This window comes from Dasypus novemcinctus, chromosome 2 (genome assembly GCF_030445035.2).
Source record: "Dasypus novemcinctus isolate mDasNov1 chromosome 2, mDasNov1.1.hap2, whole genome shotgun sequence".
Classification (NCBI taxonomy): Eukaryota; Metazoa; Chordata; class Mammalia; order Cingulata; family Dasypodidae; genus Dasypus; species Dasypus novemcinctus.
In genome coordinates this window covers 15,070,151-15,096,455 of record NC_080674.1, presented here as the reverse complement: position 1 = coordinate 15,096,455, position 26,305 = coordinate 15,070,151, and the positions used below count along the sequence as shown (strand labels likewise).

General features: G+C 43.5%; 1 protein-coding gene across 3 annotated transcripts in view; it reads right to left on the bottom strand.

Moving 5' to 3' along the window:
* The window catches only part of TRIO (trio Rho guanine nucleotide exchange factor), a 380,125-nt gene that overhangs the window by 81,216 nt on the left and 272,604 nt on the right, over positions 1-26,305 (bottom strand). For all 3 annotated transcript variants that reach the window (XR_011645465.1, XM_058306993.1, XM_058307004.1), the window contains exons 33-34: positions 25,974-26,073; positions 346-589 (exon numbers count right to left, since the gene is read on the bottom strand). Coding sequence is in view for 2 of the 3 variants with exons in the window: in XM_058306993.1 (XP_058162976.1) it covers positions 346-589; positions 25,974-26,073 (344 nt within the window). In the remaining variant the exon portion in view is untranslated. The remainder of the gene's footprint in view (positions 1-345; positions 590-25,973; positions 26,074-26,305) is intronic.

Genomic DNA, 26,305 nt, shown 5'->3' with positions numbered 1-26,305 from the left:
ACGGCAGAATTCCTAGATTTAACGCTATGTGAAATAGTCTACAACACGAAAATCTGATTAAGACGATACTGATTGTGACCCCATCTCCTGTTTCTACTTTCAATATGGCTCTGAGGAGAAGTGCAGCTTCTCTTTCTTCTCTAGTAATGGATGAGATCAGCCCAAAAAGTGAGGCCGCACCTTATTACCCTATCTTGGGAAATGAGGTGAACTCCTCATTTCCACGTCAGCTCCTCGAGGATTAAAATACCCAGAGAGATGGTGACAACATGCCGAGGGCAGGCAGGACTGCCAGGCTGCCACGGGGGCAGCAGGGAAAGGCGCGGCGCGCCTGCTTCGGCCTACCTTTGTGGTTGAAGATGCCCTCCATCTCCATGCTGCTTCGCGAGTGGGCGATGCAGAGGGAGCCGCAGGGCACCAGGCCCTCCGCGGCCGGAGACCGGTCAGTGGTCCGCACCAGGCACCAGTCAGGCTTGTCCTGTGGCCGCTCCAAGACCTCCACGGTCTGGCCCCGGCGGATGGTGAGCTCGTTGCTGTTGCAGGCTGTGAAGTCGTGGATCACCACCGTCAGCTCGCAGCCACCAGAGAGCTGGGGGGAGAGGGGACACGTGAGCGGGTTCAAGCAGCGGACCCTTACAGGGGGGGCCAGGGGTGTCGCGTCTCTCCCTGTGCGGGGTCTCGGAAGGCCTGCGGCTCCTGAATTCCCATGGCATCACTGGGATAGCTACTTTTCCACGGTTTTAGGTATGATCATTATTCTCTGAGGGCGTCATTACAAGAGTCAGATACTATTTTTCATAGGAGGTCCCAGATCTTCTTGTATCTGAGACATTTGATCTCCCTTCTCATTTTTTAACTTTTGGAAAAATAGTAACAAGTCTGCTTGAAGAGTATTTGGTTCAAAATGAGGGCCCTGTACTGTTAAAGTTTTTGAGCTCTGACATCACTCAGATCAGGAAGGAAGCAGCCATGGGGCAAGGAAGACTTAAAAGGCCAAGAGAATTGCGATCCGGAAACACAAGCCAGAGTACCCATTTCTCACTCCCAAATGCTCCCGGGGTGCCCTCTGCTCTGGGATACTCCTCAGCAAAGCACTCCCCACCCTCTGCCGCCTGACCCAGGCCCTCCCAGGGCTCTCCTCCCACTTCCCGTAGACTGGGAGTGTTTCCCACACGCAGTGTGCTGTGTCTCTTCTGTCCTCCCCCACATTTGCTGCTTCAGCCTGAAATTCCTTTCCTTTTTCTCCTTGCACTAGAGCTCACTCCCATTTCCTATCTTTTGAAACTCTAATTCTTAGGTCCTTTGAATTCAGTGCATCCACGAACCTCATATAGATACATAATCCCAAGACCTCTGCTTGGAAAACCAGTGCAAGGGGGTGGAACTACAAGGCAGTAGGGAGACAGCCACGGTCCCATTAACATCTCTCCTAAAGACCCCTGTGGCCAGCTCTGCGTCCCCTGGCCCTTCAGCGCGGGCAGCCCAGGTCTGTCTCCTCTCTCTCCACTCTCCCCTGGGCGGGCTCTTCAGCCACACCCTCCACAGGGATTGCTCCCAGTAGTGCACCCCGGCCCACACACCCACCGTGCCACCGGTTGCCTGCTGGGGACCTCAGCCCGTTTCCCCCATCCCTCCAACAATGGTAGCACCGTAAATGAGCCACGCTAGAACAATCCCACTCTTTTCTGCTTTCCAAACACTGCCCTGTGGCCTCTGGAGCGTCCCGCAACACCGACAGCTCTCTTGGACTCCACAAAGGTCTCTCGAGCGGCCGCCCTGACTTGGGGCCAGACTCTCCTCCGAGCCAGCTCAGCACTGCTGCCCGAGTCACCTTCTGAAAACATGGGTCTGTGCGTGCCACTGTCCTTTTCAAATACTGCAGACACAAGCTCCTTGCCACAGGATTCGAAGTTCTCACTGTCGGGTCTAACCAAGCTTCCCTGGCTCAGCTGCTTCCCCTCATATGCTTTACAGCCCAAGAGACCGTCTCCCATTTCTGAGGGGGTCCTGCTTAGAACCCCCTACAACTGGTCTATGCTAAGACCCCCTCAAAGCCCTGAGGAGTCTCTCCTTATCCAACCGGCCTTAGCACTTTGTTTTTAAACACCTATCACAGTTCTGAAATCAGCTACGTCTTGAGTGCTACGAGTGTGTGTCTGTCCACCTGGGAGCTCTGTACGGATGGCCTGTGAGGGCCAAGAAGGGCCCCAGTTACCACTGAGTCCCCCAGTACCCAGCAGCAGCCGGTGCACGGTTTATGCAGAAAGACGGATGAATGGTGGGGTTTCTCTTAGAGCCACCCCTGCACAGTGCCTGTGTTCAGCCTGTCTTCAAACACAGATTGAACTGAAAAAAGTTAATACGTTTGCTCTAAAAAATGAAGGCACTGCTTTTAAAAACCTGAAATGAACCATGGGCTTTACTCTCTGACTTCGGGGCTAACACTCTGTCTTGTGTTCGAGCTGCAATAAGCCCAGACTTCTGCTGTCCACACTGGAAGGTGTTAGCAGGGAGAGCACAAGGACCCAAGAGAGAACGAGCTGGGCATGCCGAGCTGTGAGCGTCTGCTGTGGTGGGTGGGGGGAGCCAGCACTGAGGAGGGGGAGAAAGGGGTGGCCCAGCCTCACGCTGGGAGCCACCCACCCCGAGATCGGGACCCATCCCCCCCGCAGCTCATGTCCCCGAGCAGTCCACTGAGCCTCCTGCCCATGCCGAGGACTCGGCCTGCTAGCCCCTGTCATGCTCCGTGCAATTCACTGCCCTCCTATTCTAACAGCCGGCCTTTCTAGAAAAAGGGGACGACACTTAGAACAAGAAACAGATGTCCATTAGACAACCACAGAAACAAAACAAAACTCTTCCAGAAGAGAGCACAAACACTGACAAAACTATTCTTCTCTTCTAGGCCACAAAGGAAGTTTTCCACAAGTGTCCAAAGCCCCTTTGAAATTTTACAAGTTTCTCTGTGTGGAAAAATCATGCTAAATTTTACATATTTCTCTGTGAAAAGTCAAAGACGCTAACGTTAAAAGGTTAGAGGCAGAGGCCCGGCCTGGGAATGAATTTCCCTCATGAAATCCCACGTTATCGAAGTGGTTAATCCCTGTAACAAAGAGGAGGAATGTTTCCTGTTCCAGGGAAAACACGAGCTGTCATCGCACCGCAATGGAGAGCGCAGCCTGCCAAGGCCCCTCAGGACTCCTTCCTCTGGACCCTTCCCCGCCTCCCCCCAGAACCACAGGGGAGCCCCCGGCGGAGCGCAGCCAACTGCCCGGCTTTCCCACGACCGCCGGCTGCTCGGGCATGTGAGCGCACACAGCGCGTCACCCCGCACAGACAGACCCTCCACAGCGGCCACCAGGCTGCCACGCTCGTCCCCAGTGGCTCCACTCCTGCAAAACACACCACCTTGTCGCCTGCCCTGGGCCCGCCTCAGGCTAGAGAAGTTTATTGATTTCCAGGCTGCGCAAAGCCACACGACGCGTCTTGCAGTTGGGGGTAGCGTGGGAAGGGGAGAATTAAGCTAGACTTTATTTCTGGCACTGATATTTTAGCCCCTTGTAGAGTAATCAAAAACTATTGGAAACATCTGTGTGCTTGACAGAGCCTAAGAAATAAAACTCAAGTCTCTTCTCACAAAGAATCACATACTAAGTTATTTACAATTCCTTTGCAAAGGCTTTAGAGAACTTGTTAATAAAATCCAGTTTAAAATTTTCAAACAGTGCTAAAATGACCATTTAGAAATGCCATTCTATAGCCTAATCAATTGGATTTACTCAGAGGAATCTCCTGCATATTTTTAAGGAAAGGTGTAACTGGATGGTTTCCAGCCCCAGTGCAGTGTCCCATGGATTTGTCTCTGTGTTCACATTTAAATACTTTAATTGGTTATGAAACATCTCTTCAAAACTGAATTTGCTAATTAAAAAAAAACATACCTTCGAATAAAAAACATAATAACTATTTTGAGGAAGCAATGTAAAACATTACTGCCTTTAAGAAAATTAAACTCCTAACAGGAAAAGTTCAGATAATATACTGAATGTCATTAAGTATGGCTGACGTTTTATTCCATTTCAATGATACATCTACCCCCAGTGATGCAACTTCATCCTTACGTCAAAAGGATTACCACTTCATTTATTCGGTTAAAAATTTTACCTTTGCCAACCAAATTTCATGAAGGTTTTTATCAGTATCTTTTTCACTTACTATGTATATTAAACGGACTATTATGGGGCCCCAACTACAAATTTAGTTGAGGATCACAATTTATGAAAACCTCACCTTCGATAACACATCAATTCTTATGAACACTCACATCAGAAAACAGATTTTTATCTTTCAGCTCTTTGTCTTTAAAAAACAAACACTCCGCGACTAAGAAGCCGGGCGGTAGACATAGCCTTCACTGGGCCGGGGACCACGGCTGACGCGCCTCCCGGGGTGCGGCTGCTGGGGAACTCCGATCACCCCGACGCTCCTGTGCCTGAATTCTCTCCAGACTAAACACGAAAAGCTTGCTGCGCTTCATCGGAGAACAAAATCCTCCCCTCCGGGCAGAGGCGGGCGTCCCTTCGACGACTGCCACGCAGACAGAACTGAAGCGCTAGGGCTGTATTTCCGCGGAAGCCGCGCGGCGCCGCTGCTGCGCCTGACGCAGGTGGCGAGGGCAGCTGAGGGCCCTGCTGCGCCGGGCTTCTCGCCGGCCTTGGTCCCGCCAGCCCAGCTCCTGGCGCGTCCGACCCCGACGCACGCTAAGGAGGCAGCTTCGTGCCAACGAGCACACGCATTCTGGACTAACAACCGCCAACGCCGGGTTTGAGCTCTGCGCTCCGGACGAGTCCTGGGGCAAGTTCTGCCGGAAGTGGCGTGGGGCGGGCCCTGGGCGACTGGCGCAGTGCACGGCCCAGGTCCTGTGCGCATGACTGCACCGCAAGAATCCAACGTCGACTGTGTTAAAGATCAACTGCAGGTGGGTGTCTGGCCCATTTCTGAGCAATTCAACAGGAAACGGGCAATATGGCCTAATAAGAGCCGTTTTCCCGTAAGGAACAAAGCACGACTGCTACTATGAGAGGCACCGGCCTACAGCTCAGTCATCCTGAGAGCTCACAAAAGGTCTTGGGGCTTCGTGAAGGTTTCACGGAGAACAGACCGAAAAATGATGACGGTTCAAAGGCAACAGGGAGGACGGAGCCGTTACTGGCAATGGTTACAAAAGAAGGGCACCATCAGCGCCCAGAACAGCTCCCCAGGTGCACGCGGCCCCAGGGCGCCGCCACCCCGCCGCTCCTGGCAAGTGCTCGCAGGCTCAGGCCCACAGCAGGTGACGTGGCAGCTCAAGAGCAGGGCCTTGGGTGCAGGGCCCGGCTCAGAGGAGGAGGGCTGGCGAAAATCTGCTGCCTAGGATTTACAAGAGGGCCACTGTCACAGCCTCTTAGCACGCACTGGGGGAGAAAAGGAAATCTACGGGAAAAATTTTGTCAAAACCAGGCGTTTACTTCACCCAACATTTTATTCAGAAAGAGAAAGTGCAGCATTCAGGGGTACTAATTCTCTATTCTTTGTTAACATGATCACACATTGGTGTTTTGATGTAAAAATCATCCTTGGAAGGCGCTTGAGAAGTTAAATTTAAAAGATGCAACAGAACAGGCAAAGTTTAAATGGAAATGGCCAGGCTGATCAGAGGATGGCTAGCATGGACCAGACTTTGGGGCCCGCAGAGGCTGCCCTGGAAGGCTGTACTGGCCCTCACTAGAAACGCACCCGAGTGAAAAACACTGACCAGGTACTGCAGCATCTTAACTAGAAGCTTCTTTGGTTATAAAGTGGAAAAAGAAATGAGAGTTGGGAAGAAGTAGACAGCTGAAAACATTCTGCACTTCCAGTCCTGGAAAGCAAGAAACTTTTGAAGACAATTTAACCCAAAGAAACTTGTTGGCTGCACTTCCCGAGTGACCAGGACAATCTATTTTTCAGATAACTTAGTTTGAATATGCCTCTTTTTGTCTTAACAGAGGGACCCTGACCTGAAAAGCTAAACTTTTAATGGTGCAGTGATGAGCTGCTTGGGCCCCTTGCCAGGAAGGAAGAGAAACTGGAATAAACTACCACCAGTCTCAAGTCTGAAGCAAACTACACCATCAGCAATGGAACTTTGATGACATAATGTGAAATGTACATCAAAAAGCACTTCTCATGCTCTGCTTGTTTTAAAAATACTTTTGTTACACTGCTAACCAAACTTTATTTTGTTTTAAACTGCCTTTCTTAGAACTCAGACTTTCTACTTCAATTAGAGGAATTTTGTTTTCCTGACTGGGTAAACCAAGGTTATTGCACATTACTTTCATTTTGTGGTTTTATGAGAAGCATTTAAACTCAGCCATCCTCACTTAGGAAAACAGAAAACACCAACTAGCAAAAAGAAGGAAATCCATGCCCTGGGCAATCCGTCACCCAGAGCAGCAGGGAGGGCAGGGATTTTTGTCTCCTTTGTTCTTAATATTCTCAAGCCCCTATAATTGCAATAGCATGTAGAGGACAATCAATAAATAACTGTAAATAAACAAACTAACCTTGGCAAAAATTATGAAGTCATTTTGGAAGTGTGGCCACAATGCAGCTAATTCAGTAGGTTAAGATGAGTAGCTGGAAAAACGCTTCAGGCAAGTTTTCCTCAAAAGTAGACCCATTCAGTACTTAGAGTCGTGCTGCTGAGTCATCAAAATAATGTTAAGTCCAAGCACTAAAGTTGAGCAGCTTATTCTCAGGAGAGCTTACAGCTCTTACTAAACACAACTCTCTAGCTTCCAAATCTGTTGCAATCAAGAGTACCCAGACGAGAGGACAGCAAGGCCCACACGGACAGAAACGTGCAATCGGCTCATAACGAGGGTCAGCAGCTCATGAGGGAGGGAGGAGGAACCACAAAAACAAACAAAAATATTTATTCGGTGCTCAGCACATGCCAGGCACGCGTCTAAATCCATCCACATTTGGAATGCTCGCAGCCCTATGAGTCAAGGAGGATTATCCCCGTTTACAATTGGGGAAACTGAGGTATACGGAGACTAAGGAACTTGCCTGAGGCCCGCGGTGGCTGGGAAGGGGGCCCCGAAGCCTGGCTGGGCCCTTCCTTGCTCACGGCCATCCCTCTTCTCTGTTACGTAACCGCTACGTTGTACCCTGGGCAGGGGAAGGTAACTGACGCCCAGCATATTCTGTGTGCGGAGCTAAACACGACTCGACGCACAGCCCTTCGGGAAGACTTCTGAATGAGATGGCTCCCCTTCCTGCCTACCACGGGATCCCAGGACACTCAGGGGCCGCGGGAGGCCAGGGCCAGCAGCTCCTCCTAGGTGAAGGCAGTGTCACAGGGGAGCACTGGCTCGGGCTGCAGTGCAGGGCGGGGCAGCCTCACCCAGGCGGGGTGCTGCTCTCCCCCTGCGCAAGGAAGGGTGGCTGCCTCGGGGAAGCCTGCGGGCCCTCGGTACGCTAGCTGCAGTGCTCTTGAAAGGATGGGTTTCCTTTTTCTAGAACATGAAGAAAGACACACAGAGGGGTACTGGCATTAACTACTTTACTTCACCTCAACCCGGCAATATATTCAAGTCCAACCGATTTTCAGCAGCGCAGAATGTCACGTAACAGAAAAAGCTGATTGACTTTTTAAACTACCTAAAATCTTTTGTCTTCAACATAGTGCTAGAGGTACACTAAGAGTAATTTAGATCACTTATGTTTTTAAATATGTGGATTCATATAGTCAAACTATAAGCTTAGGGGCCACTCATGCCAAGCATCAGTCTCAATGGACTGTTTGATTCATTTCAGATAAGAGCTGCATTACCTGAGACGCAAAAGATGTTTCCCTGGACCCCTGCTGGCTGTGGGCAGCTTACCCACGGTGACTCATCTTGTCCTGGTGACATTTCCACCTTGGCCTCAAGATGCTCTGTTAAATACTAAGTTATTCCCATGTTTTCTATTTTACTGCTACTATAACCTTTAATTATATGAAAGATCACAGGCTAAATATGTCAGGTAAAAGGGGGAACAGTACTTTAAAATGCTTCCTTAATACGCTGGAACCAGTTAAGCTCCAAATTCAGTTCCCGTGTGAAACCATAAACTCGGTTAAATCTGCCTTCTGCCTCTGGCCATGCCTCGCTCTGGCTGGGCAGTCTGGGGCGGCCACCTCTGCTACCTCGGTTTCCTCAACGCCCCAAAGCTTGACTCAGCACTCTCCTCCCACCCCAGGGAGGCCTGCGCAGGACAAATGAGATAAGAATCTGGCAAGGATTTGATTTCTTTGGAGTTCAAGCTGAGTTTTCATTAGATCATCTTATCAGCACAAGTATCACGAATATCAGCAAGAAATCAGCTCACTTGTGGCATGTTTTATAAATGATGTTTTCAGGGGAAACGTGCTCACAGAGCATGTGGACTGTGTCCACGGCCAGTGGAATGGGCCAGCGGACAGTGCTGCCTGGGAAGAGGGCGTCTCTGGCAGCCCCTCCGCAACAGATGCTTTTCCCAAAACCTTCTGTGCCTCATCTGAGAATTAATAACAGCTCTGGTCAGATAACTCTTTCCTTAAGAATTCTCTAAGAGGAACAGTCAAAAACATCCCCCCACCCAGTTTCTGAAATGGAACCAAATTCCATGATAACAAGTAACTCATAACAGACATCATAAATTAACCCCAACAGGCAGAGCATGGTGAAGCAATTTCCCTCGCCAGGTCCGTCGGCCAGGGCCAGCAGAGGCTGTTTAAACCTGAAGTGCGCAGGGTGGGGAGACCCTCAAACACAGGAAGTCACTGTCCTCGGAGTTACGGGGGGTTTCTGGCTGTTTAGTTCATTTTACCAACTGAAATGGGGCAAGCTGTAATGTCTAATTTTCAAAACATTCTCCTGAATCATCTCTTCGCCCTAATATGTTCTTCCAGAGAAATATAAGAGGGAAATGGCCGAAAGAGGACTTCTTCAGAAGCAGGGAATGCACAAATGCTGGCACGTATGGGGGTGCACATGCTCCTCCTTTTTTGTAAGGTCCTTCTCCAAACTCCAAATTTTGATTTGTCCTTACGAATTCTTGTGCTGTTTATTTTATGCCAAATGCAGATTCCCACGAACTGAAGAAGATAACTTACTGCAGTTCTATTATTGCACTTTCAAGCTGTTGTGACCTGTGATCACGGCAAGAAGCACTAGAGGAAATGTCTGCCATGCCATTAAAATAAAAAACAACAGAACGCATTTGGAGGGTCATTACGGAAAGATGGTAAGAATCATGAGATTATTAAATTGTGCTTAGTGAGAGGCTGTTGTCGTAAGCGTCAACCCAGAAGACTCCGGAAGAAGCTCTCAAAGCCCAGGATGAGGCAACGGCTGAACGTGCAGAAGTGACCCTTCAGCCATTTCTGAGCTAAGGAATAAAGGTCAGAAATAACACAATACATGAGCTAAACAGAAACTGGTGAGTTGTCTCCGCGAAAAAATATTTACTATGCTGTCCTTTCTGAATTCTAGTTCAAATTCTAGACTCCCAAGATAAATGATAAATGTCTGCAAATTTATAATTTCCTGTTAGTAATTTATTCTTCCTCTCTCATTAGGTATAAATAGAATTTTCTGCCTTAATAGCAGGAGCCCCTAGCATAATGCCTTATTTTTCTAAGGAAGCTATGGAAAGCTCAACTCCAAATTCATATAAGCCCTATTATGCGGTAACAGATCTGAAGTAATTTCACTAATCCTAACTCTGAGATATAGTTGTATTTCTGTGGAAAAACCCTCTTTGAATTCTATTTGGCCACACATCTCAGGGACTGGAGCTGCGCTGAGGGGCTAAGAGGAGGTGGGGGTGGGGTGGGAAGATGGCAGAATGGGAGCTCCAGGAATCAGTCCCTCCACCAGAACAACCAGTGAACAGGCAGTAACTGTCTCAATCAACTATTTGAATATTCAAGAGCCCAGAACATTGTATAGCATCAGAAGAAAAGCAGGAGGAAAAGGCTGGTAAACTACTGTAAATACCAGTTGACTGTTCTCTCTGCTTGGCCATTACCGGTGTCCAGCCCCCACGGCTGGCAGCTGTGGAGTCCAGCCCATGGCATAGTATGCTGGAGCCAGAGAAGGAATAAAAATCCCTCTGTGAACGTAATTAACAGCACTGAACTACATATTCAGTGTGACTAAAGGGGAAAATGTTAGCTGTATTTGTGCTACTAGACTAAAAGCTTTAAAAAAGAAAATCCACGAGAGGACTTCTGGGAAGATGGAGGATTAGAGAGATGAAGGACTCACTTCTTTCCCAGAAAAATAGCCAGAGGGACAGGCAGAAACTGCCTAGAAAAATGTTCTAGGGCATAGGACACCAGGGGAAGGCTTGACACCACTTGGAAGAGAGAAAGGCAAAGAAAGAGAAGACAACACTCCACAAGAAAACTCTGTTAAGAGCTGCAGCTGTAGCTGCCGGCACCCATCCTCCAATGGCTAAGATTGAAAACACATTAGAGGCATATGACAGCAGGCTCAAAATCATAGAAGAATAACAATTCTTTACCATGCAAAACTGTCCAAATAGGAAGATGAGTTAAAATATTCACAAATAACAGAAACTATGAGAGTCTGTAAAAAGAAATCCAGCTCAGGAAGCTGATATGGGTTCAAGTGACTGAGCTCCCACCTACCACGTTAGGTCTGTGGTTCAGTTCCTGGTGCCTCCTAAAGATGACAGCAAGATGGCATGACAGGAAAGCATGGCAAGCTGATGCAACGAGATCATGCAACAAGAGACACAAGAAGAAAAACTTAATCAGAGACACAATAGAGTAGGGAGCAGAGGTTCCTCCTAGAGAAGATGAGTAAGACAGTGAGCTGATGCGACAGGCAGGCACAACAAGCTGATGCAATGAGAGACACAAGAAGGGAAACAAAACATAAAGAGAGACACAACAAAGCAGGGAATGGAGGTGGCTTAAGCAATTAGGCACCACCCTCTCACACTGGAGGTCCCAGATTTGGTTTCTGGTGCCTCCTAGGAAACAAGGAAGACGAACAGACACAGCAAGTACAAATGAGTGGGTGGGTAGAAATAAATAAATAAAATAAATCTTTGGGGAAAAAAGGGATGCAGTGCTACAGGAAACACTAGAGAGCCCTACAGCACTAAAGCAAAAGACAGGAGAGAGGGGCTTGGAGCAGAGTACAGAAGGGAAGACTATCAGAAAGGATACTCAAAAGGGTGAAATGACAGAAGAAAGAAAGTTAAGATATGAACTCATGAAACCAAAGAAAATGATGTAAGTAAATAATGCATTTATATATCATTAAATGTAAATGGATTAAACTCCCCAATCAAAAGACAGGCTGACAGAATGGATTAAAAAACACGAATATCATAATGTTGTCTACAAGAGACTCACCTTAGATGCAGCAGTACAAATTGGCTGAAAGTGAAAAGACTGGAAAAGATATTCCATGTAAACAGTAAAAAAGGGCAGGGGTAGGTATACTAATATTGAACAAAACAGATATAAATGCAAAAAAGTTTTAAGAAATAAAGAAGTTCATTATATAACTTAAAAAAAGGGACAATCCACCAGGAAGGAGTCATAAATATCTATGTACCTAATTAGGGAGCCTCAAAAGATATGAGGCAAACTCTGGCAAAACTGAAGGAAGAAACAGACATCTCTACCATAATAGTTGGAGACTTCAACATACCGCTCACATCAATAGATAGAACAACGAGAAAGAAGAGCAACAAGTAAACAAAGAACTTGAACAAAATGATAAACGAGACAGACCTAAGAGACGTATATATACATCCCAAAAGAGCAGGTTATACATTCTTTCTAAGTGCTCATGGACCTTTCTCCAGAATGGACCATATGTTGGGTCATGAGGTAGGTCTCAATAAATATTAAAAGACTAAAATTATACAAAGCACTTTCTCAGATCATAATGGAATCAAACTAGAAATCAATAATAGGTGGAAAAAGGGGAAAATTCACAAATATGTGGAGACTAAACAACACAACCCTAAATAATCAGTGGGTCAAAGAAAGACTTGTAAGAGAAATTAGTAGGTATCTTGAGACAAATGAAAACAAGAGCACAATTTATCAAAACTAATGGGATAGGGGTGTGGGTTATATGGCAACCTCTTATATTTTTTAATGTAACATTTTTTGTGATTTATGTATCTTTAAAAAAAAGACAATAAAAAATAAAAAATACAACAAAACAAAACTAATGGAATACAGTGAAGGCAGTACTAGGAGGGAAATTTATAACCCTAAATGCCTACATTAAAAAAAAAGAAAAAACAAATATCAAAGACCTAACTGAACAATTGGTGGAACTAGAAACAGATGAGCAAACCAATCCCAAAGCAAGCAGAATAATAAAAATTAGAGAAGTAAATGAAATTGAGAAAAAACAAACAAACAAACAAAAAAAAACCACAACAAAACAACCCAATAGAGAACATCAACAAAACCAAGAGCTGTTTCTTTGAGAAGATCAATTAAGTTGCCAAACCCTTACCTAAGCTAAAAAAAGAGAAGATGCAAATAAACTCAGGAATGAAAGAGGAGACATTACGACTGACCCCACACACAAAAAAGGATCATAAAGAGGGTATTATGAAAAACTGTATGCCAACAAATTAGACAACCTAGATGAAATGGAAAAATTCCTAGAAATGCACAAATAACCTACAATGACTGCAAGAAATATAGGAACTCAACAAACCAATCACATTTAAAGAGATTAGTTCAGTCATCAAAAATTTCCCAACAAAGGAAAGTCCAGGACCAGTTGGCTTCACAGTGAATTCTACCAAGCATTTTAAGAATTTAACATGAATTCTGTTTAAACTCTTCTGAAAAGCTGAGTAAAAGAGGGAAAAAGTAACAGTGGTTAAAACAGCATGATATTGGCATGAAGACAGACAAACTGAATCAATCCAAGAAAACTGAGAGTCCAGAAATAGAACCTCAATAGCCAACTGGTTTCATTTTAATTTTTTTAGGAGGGGCGGGGAATTGAACCTAGGACCTCATATATGAGAAACAGGTGCTTAAACACTGAGCACATCTGATCCCCAAAGAGATGGTTTTTTCATTTGTTTTGTTTTTAGGAGGTACCAGGGATCAAACCTGGGACCTTGTACATGGGAAGGAGGTGGTCAACCACTTGAGCTACATCCATTCCCCTGTTTTGTTTTTTAAAAATATATTTTTAATAGAGAAGTTGTGAACTTACAAAACAATCACACCTATATATAGAATTCCCATTTAACAGCCCTCCACCAACACACCCTGCATTGTTGTAGAATATTTTTAACGATTATGAGATAACAGCATCAGATTATTACCACTAATAATAGTCTATACAGTACATTTGGTATAATTTTTCCATACCCCCCATTATTAGCACAATACGTCTTTGGCATTGATGCAGGAATATTATAGTAATGCTACTGACTATAGTCCATAGGTTACATTAATTGTATTTTTCCCATACTCCTCAATATTCTTGCCACCTTGAAATAGTGATGTACATTTGTTCTCGTTCATTCTTGTATTTGTACTATTAACCACAATTCTCATCGACCTCTGGGTTCACTATGTTATTCAGTCCCAAGATTATTCTCTAGCTTTCTATCAATTGACATTTACATCCATAGACTACACTTTTTAGTCACAATCACATTTATAAGCCAGCTGTGTTAGTTTTACTCAGTATAATGTGCTTACCATCAACTTTAGTCAAATTAGTTAAAACTTCTACATATATTACGCATCAGTACACCTTCTTGGCCCTCCTCTCACCTCCTAATAATCTAAACTCTACACTTTAACTCCATGCATTTATTCTTTGTATTTAGTTCATATCAATGAGACCAAGCAATATTTGTCCTTTTGTGTCTGGCTTATTTCACTTAGCATAATGACGTCAAAGTTCATCCATGGTATCATGTGCTCCAATTTCATTTCTTCTTACTGCAGCACAGTATTCTATTGCACATACATTATATATGACATTTCATTTATCCATTCATTAGTCGATGGAGAGTTAGGTTGTTTTCATCTTTTGGCAAATGTGAATAATGCCACTATGAGCACTGATGCAAGTCTGTGTCAGTTTTCAGTTCTTTTTTTTTTTTTCTCATTAGAAATTTTATTGACGTATATCATTCATGCATGAACATACATAAACAGTAAGTGTTTATTAAAAGTTGTGAACCTACAAAACAAACACAGATTTCATCATACAGGCCTCCCATATATCTCCCCACCACCAACACCTTGCATTGTTGTGAAACATTTGTTACAAAGTATGAAAGTGCATCATCAAAATATTTCTACTGAGTATATTCAATATCTTACATTTGATGTATTTTCCCCCAACTCACCAGATTATTAACACCCTATATTAGTATTTTATATGTTATAGTTCATGAGAGAATATTCTCTTATTTGTTCTGTTAACCACAGTCCATGTTCCAACACATGATTCGCTATGTTACATACACAGTCCCACGCTTTAACAGTCCATTCCAAGTGTATACTCAGTGGCTCCCATATTCATCACAGAGTTGTGCTGTCATCACCTCAATTTTAGAACGTTTTCATTACTCCAAAAGGAAGTTTTCAGTTCTTATGGATATATTCCTAGTAAAGGAATTGATGGATCATATGGTAGTTCTATATTTAACTTCCCGTGGAACCGCCAAACTGTCCTCCACAGAGGATGTATCATTTTACATTCCCACCAACACTGAAGCATTGAAGGAGTATTCCTATTTTCTAAATCCTCTCCAGCACTTGTTTTCTGTTTAATCTTTCTAAATAGTCATTCTATGTGGTATGAAATTATATCTCATGATCATTTTGATTTGTATTTCCCTAATGGCTAATGATATTGAACATTTTTTCATGTGCTTTTTGGCCATTTGTATTTCCTCTTTAGAGAAATGTCTATTTAAGCCTTTTGCACATTTTTTAATTGGGCTGCTTGCTCTTTTATTATTGAGTTGTATGATCTCTATATAGCATGGAAATAAAACCCTTATTGGATATGTCATTTTCAAATATTTTCTCCCATTGAATAGGCTGCTTTTCACCTTCTTGACAAAGTCCTTTGAATTCACAAGAGTGTTAATTTGGGGAGGTCCCATTTATCCATGTTTTCTTTTAGTGTTCTTCCTTTCCATGTAAGGTTTAAGAATCTTGGGAAGCGGACTTGGCCTAGTGGTTAGGGCGTCCGTCTACCATATGGGAGGTCCGCGGTTCAAATCCCGGGCCTCCTTGACCCGTGTGGAGCTGGCCCATGTGCAGTGCTGATGCGCGCAAGGAGTGCTATGCCACACAGGAGTGTCCCCCGCATAGGGGAGCCCCATGCGCAAGGAGTGCGCCCCGTGAAGAGAGCCGCCCAGCGTGAAAGAAAGTGCAGCCTGCCCAGGAATGGTGCCGCACACACGGAGAGCTGACACAACAAGATGACGCAACAAAAAGAAACACAGATTCCCATGCTGCTGACAACAACAGAAGTGGACAAAGAAAGAACATGCAGCAAACAAACACAGAGAACAGACAACTGGGGTGGGGGGGCGGGGAAGGGGAGAGAAATAAATAAATCTTAAAAAAAAAGAAAAAGAAAAAAAAGAATCTACTCCTACCACCAAGTCTTGAAGATGTTTCCCTACATTTTCTTCTAGGAGCTTTATGGTTCTAGCTTTTTATATTTAGGTCTTTGATCCATTTTGAGTTAATTTTTGTGTAAGGTATAAGATAGGGGGCCTCTTTCTTTTAGTTATGAATATCTAGTTCTCCCACATTTGTTGAACAGACTTCTGCCCCAGCTGGGTGGTTTTGATAGGCCTGTCAAAAAAGACTTGACCATAGCAATGAGGGTCTGTTTTTAAACCATCAATTTGGTTCCACTGATCTATGTGTCTATCTTTATGCCAATCCATGCTGTTTTTACCACTGTAGCTAGGTAATATGATTTAATGTCCAGAAGTGAGAGCCCTCTAACTTGGCTTTTCTTTTTTAAGATGTTTCTGGCTATTCAGGGCCCCTCACCCTTCTAAATAAATTTGATAATTGTGTTTTCCATTTCTTTAATAGGTGGTGGTGGAACTTTAGTTGGGATTGCATTGAATCTGTATATCAATTTGGGTAGAAAGTGACACCTTAATGATGTTTAGTCCTCTAATCCGTGAGCACAAAGTGTTCTTCCATTTATTTAGGTCTTTTAAAATTTCTTTTAGCAATGCATTGTAGTTTTCTGAACATAAATGCTTTATGTCCTTGGTTAGGTTTATTCCTAAATATGAGATTCTTTCATTTGCTATTTGTAAAACGGAATTTGTTTCCTGCCTTCCTCCTCAGATTGCACATCATTAGTGTAGAGAACCTACTGATTTTTGCATATTACTCTTGTATCTTGCTACTTTGCTGAAATATTTTATTAGCTTTAGCAACTTTGTCATAGTTTTTTTGGAACTTCCTAGGATCATACCATCGATGAATAGCAAAAGTTTTACTTCTTACTTTCCAATCTGGATGCCTTTATTTCTTTTTCTTAATGACTACTTCTAGTTAGCACCTCTAGCACTATATTGAATAACAATAGTGACAGTGAGTATCCTTGTCTTGTTCCAGATCTCAACAGGAAAGCTTTCAGCCTTTCGTCACTGAGTACAGTATGTTAGCTCTGGGTTTTTCATATATGTCCTATATCATCTTGAGAAAGTTTCCTTCAATTCCTATTATTTGTAGTATTTTTATCAAGAAAGGATGCTATATTTTGTCAAATGCCTCTTCTGTGTCAGTTGATGGGATCGTGATATTTCTTCTTTGATTTATTAATGTGATGCATTAAACTGCCTGATTTTCTTGTGTTGAACCACCCTTGCATGCCTGATATAAAATCCACTTGATCATGACGATTAATTCTTTTAACGTGTTATTGGAGTGAATTAGCAAGTATTTTGTTGAGGATTTTTGCATCTGTACTCGTTAGGGAAAGATGTAATTTTCTTTTTTTGTAACACCTTTATCTGGCTTTGGTATCAGGTCATGTTGGCTTCTAGAATGAGTTTAGTAGCATTCCTTCTTGTTGAATTTTTTGGAAGAATTTGAATAAGACTGGCATTAAATCTTCTTTGAATGCTTGGTGGAACTCACCAGTGAAACCATCTGGTCCTAGGCTTTTCATTTTGAGAAGTTGTATGATGACTGTTTGAATCTCTTTACTTGTGATTGGTTTGTTAAGGTTTTCTATTTCTTCTAGGGCAGGGGTTTTTAACTAGGGGTCCATGGAAAGATTTCAGGTGTCTGTGAGCTTTAATTAAAAAAAAAAAAAAACCAACAACAACACAAAAAACATTATTCTTGTGGGGGTGTGATGTGTTTTAAATAATACACAGTATAATGTGGATTTAGTAAGAGATTTGTGGTTTTCACCTGACTGGCAAAGGAGTCTGTGGAACAAAAAATGTTAAAAACCTCTGTTCTAGGGTCAGTGTAGAGTGTTAGTACATTCCTAGGAATTTTTTCATTTCATCTCTATTGTCTAGTTCGTTGGCATACAGTTGTTCATGGTATCTTCTTATGATCTCTTTATTTCTGTGGTGTCAGTAGTAATGTCCCCATTTTCATTTTTTATGTATTTGCATCTTCCCTTTTTTTTTTTTTTCTTTTTTTGGTCAGTCTAACTAAAGGTTTGTTGATTCTGTTAACGTTCTCAAAGAACCAACTTTTGGTTTTGTTAATTTTCTTTCCTTTTTTTTTGGTCTCAATTTTAAAATTTCTGCTCTGTCTTTATTATTTCACCCTTCTGCTTGCTTTTGGAAATAGTCTATTATTCTTTTTCTAAGTTCCTCCAGATGTGTAGTTAGGTCATTGATTTTAGCTCTTTCTTCTTTTCTAATGTAAGCATTGGGGGCTATAAATTTCCCTCTCAGCACTGCATTTGCTGCATCCCATAGCTTCTGATATGTTATGCCCTTTTCATTTATCTTGAGTTATTTGTTGATTTTTCTCACAATTTCTTCTTTGACCCACTGATTATCTAAGATCATGTTGTTTAATCTCCATATTTGTGAATTTTCCCTTTTTCTGCTTGTTGATTTCCAACTTTATTCCATTATGATCAGAGAAAGTTATCTGAGTAATTTTGATTCTGCTGAATGTGTTGAGATCCTGGAGAAAGATCCATGAGCACTTGAAAAGAAGGTATACCCTGCTGTTTAGAAGTACATTGTTCTATATATATACCTATTAGGTTTAGTCCATTTACCATATTATTCAAACTCTTCTTGATCGATCCTCTGTCCAGATGTTCTATCCAATGCTTAGAGTGGTGTACTGAAATTTCCAACTAAAACTGTAGAGATATCTATTTCTTTCTCCAATTTTGCCAGTGTTTGAAAACACTATAATTTGGGGCACCTTGGTTAGGTGCATACCTATTTATGATTATTATTTCTTCCTGATGAATTGCTGCTTTCATTAATATAATGTTCTTCCTTGTCTCTGATAACAGTTTTGCTTTTAAAGTCTACTTCACCGGATACAAGTATAGCTACCCCAGGTTTTTTTTTTCTTTTTTGGTTACTCCATGTCTGGGATATCTTTTACCAGCCTTTCACTTTCAATGTATTGGTATCTTTGGGTCTCAGGTGAGTCACTTGTAGACAGCATATAGTTGGCTCTCATTTTCTTATCCATTCTGCCAGTCTGCATCCTCTGATTGGGGTGTTTATTCCATTAACATTCAATGTTATTATTATAAAGGCAGTTCTTATTTTACCCATTTTGACACTTGGGTTTATCTGTCATATTCAATTTTCACCACTCTTTTGACACTTTTAGTTAAATTTACAGATATAATCTTTATTTACATACTCTAAGCTCTCTCACCTATCTTTTCTTTTCTGGTAGCAGTCCCTTTAGCATTTCCTGCAAAGCTGGTCTCTTGGTTACAAACTCCCTCAGTTTCTGTTTATCTGTGAATATTCTAAACTCACCCTCATTTCTGAAAGGTACTCTTGCTGCATAAAAGACTCTTGGCTGGCAGTTTTTCTCTTGCAAAATCTTAAATATATCATACCACTGCCTTCTTGCCTCCATGGCAAGATAGGAAATCAGCACTTAATCTCATGGGGTATAACTTGTATGTGATGTACTGCTTTTCTCTTGCTGCTCTCAGAATTCTCTCTTTATATTTGGCATTTGACATTCCAATTAGTATGTATCTCAGAGTAGGTTTATTCTGATTTATTCAGATGGGCATAAGTTGTACTTCTTGGATACGGATGTCTATGTCTTTCATTAGGGTTGGGAAATTTTCTACCATTTCTTCAAATATTCCTTCTGCCCCTTTTCCCTTTTCTTCTGGGACATGTATTTCTGCACATCTTTTGCCATCATTTAGTTAGCTGAGACTGTTCAATATTTTCCATTCTTTTTTAAAATGTATTTTTATTTTATTTTTAAAAGATACATAGATGACACAAAATGCCACATTAAAACATATAGGAAGTTCCCATATGTCCCACTCTGCCCACCCCCCACTTTCCCATATCAACAACTTCTTTCATTAGTGTGGTACGTTCATTGCAATTGAAGAATACATTTTGGAAGCACTGCTACACAGCATGGATTATCCATTCTTTTATCTCTTCTTTGGTACGTTTGCTTTTGGAGGTCATGTATTCAAGCTCACTGATTCTTCCACTTCCTCAAATCTGCTGTTACATATAACAGCAGAGATTTATTTCTCTCCCATTCTCCTCCCCGCCCCCCCCCCCCCCCAGTTGTCTGCTCTCTGTGTCCATTTGCTGTGTGTTCTTCTGTGTCTGCTTCTATTCTTGTCAGCAGCACCAGGAATCTGTCTCGTTTTTTGTTGTTGAGTCATCTTGCTGCATCAGTGCAGCATCACTCCTGGGCAGGCTGAACTTTCTTTCGCGCTGGGTGTCTCTCCTTATGGGGAGCATTCCTTGTGCATGGGGATCCCCTACACAGGGGACACCCTTGCGTGGCACGGCTCTCCTTGCATGCATTAGCACTGTGTGTGGGCCAGCTCCACATGGGTCAAGGAGGCCCTGGGTTTGAACCATGGACCTCCCACGTGGTAGGCGGATGCTCTAACCATTAAGCCAAGTCCGCTTCCCCCAGTATATTTTTAATTTCATTTATTATGCCTTTCATTCCCATAAGATCTAGTTTTCTAAGTATGCTTTCAAGTTCTTTGTGCTCACCCAGTGCCATCTTAATATCATTAATTTCTTTAGCCATCTCATTGAACTTATTAAGGAGATTTGTCTGAACATTTATAATTAGTTGTCTCAACTCCTTTAAGTAATCTGGAGGCTTAATGTGTTCTTCTATTTCTTGGTATGGATTGTAGTTTTTGGTTGGTGTCTTGGCATCTGGCTTAGCAGATGTATTTATTCTGGGTGCAGTTTCTCTCTTTAGCTTAGGGCTTTCCTGCCATTTCTCCCTTGCTGGTTGTATAGTAGGAGTTGAGGATGTAGTTGGTCCTGTAAGCTGTGGAGGCCAAAGCTGCCTCAGTTGCCCCAGGAATCAATGATGCTTCTCCTTCCTTTCTCTTCTGCCAGGGTCAGAGACAGAGTCACAGGTGTGTGTAGTAATCCAAGTCACGCAGGCCAAGACCATCTATAGCTGCCCATAGAAACGATGCAACTTCCCAGCCCATCTTCCCTTGCCTGGGTGGGGATGGAGCTGCAGGTGTGGGCAACAAACTAAACCTTGAAGGTCAAAACTGACTGCAGTAGACCAGGTAGACTAACATAGGTCTGGGTCCCCTTCTCCCCTACCAGGGGTGGAAACGGATTCTCTGAAATGGCCCAGAATCTAATCCATGTGGGCCGAAAGTACCTGCAGTTGCCCAGAGAGGGTGAAGAAACACAGCTCCCCTCCTATTCTATTGGGGGACGGGGATAGAGCTAACAGTGTCTGAGTACCCTGTTTGTACAGGCTGAAAGCACCTGCAGTTGCCCAGAGAGGCTGAGGAAACATCAGCCCCCTCTTATCCTATGAGTGTGGGCAGGGAAGGATTCAAAGGCACTCAACAACCCAGTCTATGTAGTCCAAAAGCGCCTAGAGTTGCCCTGAAAGGCTGATGAAACTCCAGGCACCTCCTATGCTATGGGGGAGGGGTGTGTGTGGAGCCCCAGGCACTCAACAAACCAGTCTGAGCAGGTCCAAAAGCACCTGCAGTTGCCCAAAGAGGCTGAGGAAACACAGCTCCCTGCCTATCCTATTGGGGAGTAGGGATGTAGCTACAGATGGTCAAGTATCCAGTCTGTGAGGGCTGAACGTGCCTGCAATTGCCTGGAGAGGCTGAAGAAACACTAGCCCCCTCCTATCCTATGTGGGTGGGGCTGGAAGGATGGGGATGGAACTGATATGTGTGGGCTGAAAGCACTTGCAGTTGCCCAGAGAGGCTGAGGAAACACAGCTCCCTGCCTATCCTTACCGCTGGGTGTGGACAGAGGCCCAGGTGTCTGACTGTCCAGTCTGTGCCGGCCAAAAGTGCCTGTGGTTGCTCAGCAAGCTAGGGGTGCAATCAGATCTGGGTGGAAAGAAGCCAGTCCCTATCGTCACTGTGATTTTCAATCAGCCCGTTTCCCCATCAAGCTGGGGGTGGAGTAAAACTGGAGGCTGCCAGCCTCTTTCCAACTTGGACAGGTTCAAACTTAAGTTGTTCTTAAAGGGATTATACTTTAGCAAGCCAAATTTACTATTCAGTAGCTAAAGTCAGTGCCTGACTTTCTCTTCCTCCCTTGTTTTTGGGAAATAGAGCTTCCAACTCCAGTCACAGAATAGCTCCTCAGGTGCTTTTGCTGCCAGTGGAGGATGGGCACCAGCCTCCGTGGTGTGCAGTGTTCCACTCACAAATCTTCACTGCAGATGGGCAGTCTCTTTCTTCCATTCCTTTAAAGATGTTGCAGGATGCTCCTCTGGTTTCCTGGGCCCCCCGAACAGGTGCTTTAGATAGCTCTGGTTGATTACTAACTGCCCTGTGGGACAAGATGACTCTTGGAGCTCCTTATTCTGCCGCCATCTTACCATTTCCCCTTGGCCAACTGGTTTCTGACAAGCCTATTTCTGACTGTTCGGCAGTTCCAAACGTAGTTGAATATAAACATGCCATGTGACTTGGCAGTATCATTACTAGGTATATATCCAGAAGAACTGAGAGCAGTGACATGAACAGACATCTGCACACTAATGTTCAAAGTGACATTGCTCCTGGGAAGCGGACTTGGCCCAGTAGATAGGGCGTCCATCTACCACGTGGGAGGTCTGCGGTTCAAACCCAGGGCCTCCTTGACCCGTGTGGAGCTGGCCCATGTGCCGTGCTGATGCGCGCAAGGAGTGCCGTGCCACACAGGGGTGTCCCCTGCGTAGGGGAGCCCCATGCGTAAGAAGAGCCGCCCAGCAAGAAAGAAAGTTCAGCCTGCCCAGGAATGGCGCCACACACAGGGAGAGCTGATGCAGCAAGATGACGCAACAAAAAAAGAAACACAGATTCCCATGCCGCTGACAACAACTGAAGTGGACAAAAAAGAAGAACACACAGCAAATGGACCAGAGAGCAGACAACTGGGGCGGGGGGAAGGGGAGAGAAATAAATTTTAAAAACTAAATAAAAAACAATTAAAAGTGACATTACTCCTGATGGCCAAAAGATGGAAACCCAGGTCCATCAACAGATGACTAGATAAACAAACTGCAGTATATACACACGATGGAATATTATGCAGCTCTAAGTAGAAATGAAGTCGTGAAGCACATGACAACATGGATGAATCCGGAGGACATTATGTTGAGCGAAGCAATCCAGACACAAAAGAACACTGTATGGCTATACTATTATGAACTAAATATATTGAGTAAACTTGTGGATTTAGTAACTGAAATACAAGTCACCAGAAAATGGAATGAAGTTAGAGAATGGAAAGCTAAGGTTTAATCTGTGCAGAACTGGTAAAAAGTTGTTTGGAAATGTTTGGAAGTGAGTAGAAATGCTGAAAGCACATCACAGTGGTTGCAACTAGCAGTGCTAATATATGGGTATGATACTGGTTGAAAGGGAAAGTCTAAGGTACTGTGTATGACTAGAAGGAAAGGTAAAAAATATAACATGGGACTGCAGAGCACAGTGAAACTGCATGTGAAATATGAATATGGGTAATACTGCATGTATAAGACTTTTTCTTTGAAACAGAACAAATGTACGTTAATGTTACAAGATATTACTATCAGACAAAATATAACCTAAGCCAACTATGGACACTATAGTAATATATTAACAATCTTCCATTAAGTTTAAAGAGAAGGAAATATACTAAGTGAAAGAAACTAGAGAAAAGGTACTACATATTGTTGACTCCATCTATATAAAATATAAATACAAATAAATTAAGAGACAGAGACAGAATAGCACCTATGTATGGCATGAGAAGGACAGAGAGACTGAGAGGTGATTAAGGGGTAGAGTTTTTTATTGTTTTTTTAAATTATTATTACTGAAGTAATGAAAACACCCTCACATTGATTGAAGTGATAAAGGCACAACTCTGGATTATACCAAATATCATTGATTGTACACTTTAAATGGATTGCATGTCTTATGAATAAGTGTCAAAAGTTGATTACAAAGAAATCCATGACAGTACACAACACTGTGTATCCTAAAACAGACCATGGACTATGATTAACAGTGCAATTATAGAAATGTGCTTTCATCATTTGTAACAAATGCACCATACCAGTGCAAATTGTTAATAATAGGTGGTATATGGGAACCCTGCATTTTTTGCACAGTTGTTCTGGAAACCCACAACTTCTCTAATTGAAAAGAAAAAACGTAAAAAGAAAGACAAATTGAAAAAAGAAAAAAAGAAAGAAGAGGGAGCAGGAGCACAACCAAATGAATTCTCTGCTAGCAGAAGGCAGTGTGTGGCACTGGGCGGCTCTCTCCTAGAATGATAAGCTAGAGGATCAAGAGCCGCTGCTGGACAGAGGAGGTTTTTCCAGACCCCCACTGCCCCAATGATACATACATTACTTGATGATACAAAGCCACCCTTTCTTCTCTGACCAACCTCAGAAAAACATCTTAATTCATTTTAAAGCCGTAACTTCTACATTTACTTCTCTGGCAGTATCATTCAAGTAATTTATGTTTTAAAAATAAACGTCTAAGCTCATTTCTAGTATAAATCCTGACTGGATCCATGAGAATGTATAGGCTACAGATTTGTGACTTGGGGCTTGACTGATCTATAGCTGGAGTAGAGATTCTCAAGAAGAGTTTGTGAAATGGTCTGAGTGAAGGAAGCCATTCCCCCCTCACACTTAAAACTACTCTGGTTTCTGGTTTCTCTTTCTAGTGCAAGTCTGGTATGACCTGATTATTTGTATTACTCAATCATCTTTTTTTTTTTTCCCAAAAAGAAAATAATCTATATTATTCCAGTGAAATGTTTCCAAGTTCAAACCTTATTTTCTTAAATAAAAGGCCTTGGGGTGGGGCTACAGGAAGAAAAGCTATTAGGCAGCAAATGCCTGAACCTGCCAAACATCTTTTCCCTTAGTATTAGTATTAGCAACACTATTTGCTAATAAATTGGGCCCTGAACAAAAGATAATGTGACAATTTTTTTCTGCCTTCCTGTTTTCCTAACCATTCTAGATTGTAGGAATACAATTTAGTGACCTCAAAAAGTAAAGTGGGGAAAAAAGAATTCCTCAAGCTAGAAGGATTTTGGATATGAATCATTAGAACAATATTTTAAACACATTTCTTACTGGAAAATACAATATTAAATATCACATATTTTTCTCTAAAAAGAAGTGAGAGATGAACAAAGTTTGAGACTACAAGATGTATACTCTGAGATTACCCACAAATATTGGATTTTTTCATCTGACAGCAAAAATTTCCAATGACAAGGTTAGGAAATTCTCCTTCCCATGACATGAGCAGGCTGTGGAAACGCGGTGCAATGAACGGATCTCCTCATGTCACACCACGATCCGGTCTAAAGTCGCATGTAAGAGAATACAGTTTGCATCAAAGAGGGAGAAACTCGGGAATTCTGAACTAATAGTGGCTTAAATAAAACCCCTCAAACACTGTCAAAAAATCCTTTCTTTTTTAAAAGAATCTGGTCTAGCATTCTAGAAATATGGTAGAAAAGGTGCTCATCTGAGTAGAAGACGATCTGAGATAAACGCCCGTTAGGTTTTAGAGGGGACCTTTTCCAGTCATTTGTTCATCATGTAACCCCAGGATTCCAAATTCTACTGCTGAATGTTTATTTGCAGGATTTTCGGTCGGAATCTAGGGATCCCTTAGGCCCTTTCTGCAGAAGGTGCTTGAATGAACGTCAGATGTACCCCCTGGTGGTTAGCGCAGCTGCCAGCTCGGCACTCTGTCAGCTGGTCTCTGCACTGTGCTGTCACAGCCAAAGCTCTGCCAGGGCAGCCCCAGGCTCGACTGGAGGATGCCAGCACCCTGCTTCAAGCAGAGCAGCCCTTTACATAATGGGGGGCTGCACACGATTTCATTAGAAATACGATCTTCTGCTTAACAGTTAAATAAGAACACTGAGGCACACAGCCCTGGATCCTGAGAGCAAACCCATGAACCGTGCCGGGGCAGGGCGGGCAGGGCTGGGGGCGTCGAGGGAGTCCACCTGGGCCCTCAGCGCTGTGGCCTTCTGAACTGACATCCCAGGCCTTGGCCTCTGCTGCGGGTTCTGGCGCTGTTCTTGGCGTGGAGTGACTGTTTTTAACGTTCACTACTAGCTGTCACTTAGAGACAGAATGAGCCTGCTTCACATCAGCCTAGAGACCCGCTGCGTCCACCTCCCCACGGGGAGCACTGGGCCCGGCTCACCTTATCGCTGTCCAGCGTGTTCTGGGAGGTCCGCGAGGCGATGGAAATGGTGTCTGGCTGGCTGCTGCCGTCACCCTGGCTATCCAGGTCTTCTCCATCCCTGGAGACAAAGAGATTAAGTCCCGTCACTGCCGGGGTTTTCTCCAAGGCTGGTAAAGACCTTGCGTGACTCAGGGGAGGAAGAACAGAGTTCCTTAAAGAGCCACCACACACCTGCGGCCACCATCACGGGACTAAGGACAACTGCTCTCTGGGGTGCTGGCTTTGTGCTAAGGGCCTCAGGGGCATCGCTCCATTCAACCCGTACAGTAACAGCACACGGTTTTTATCCT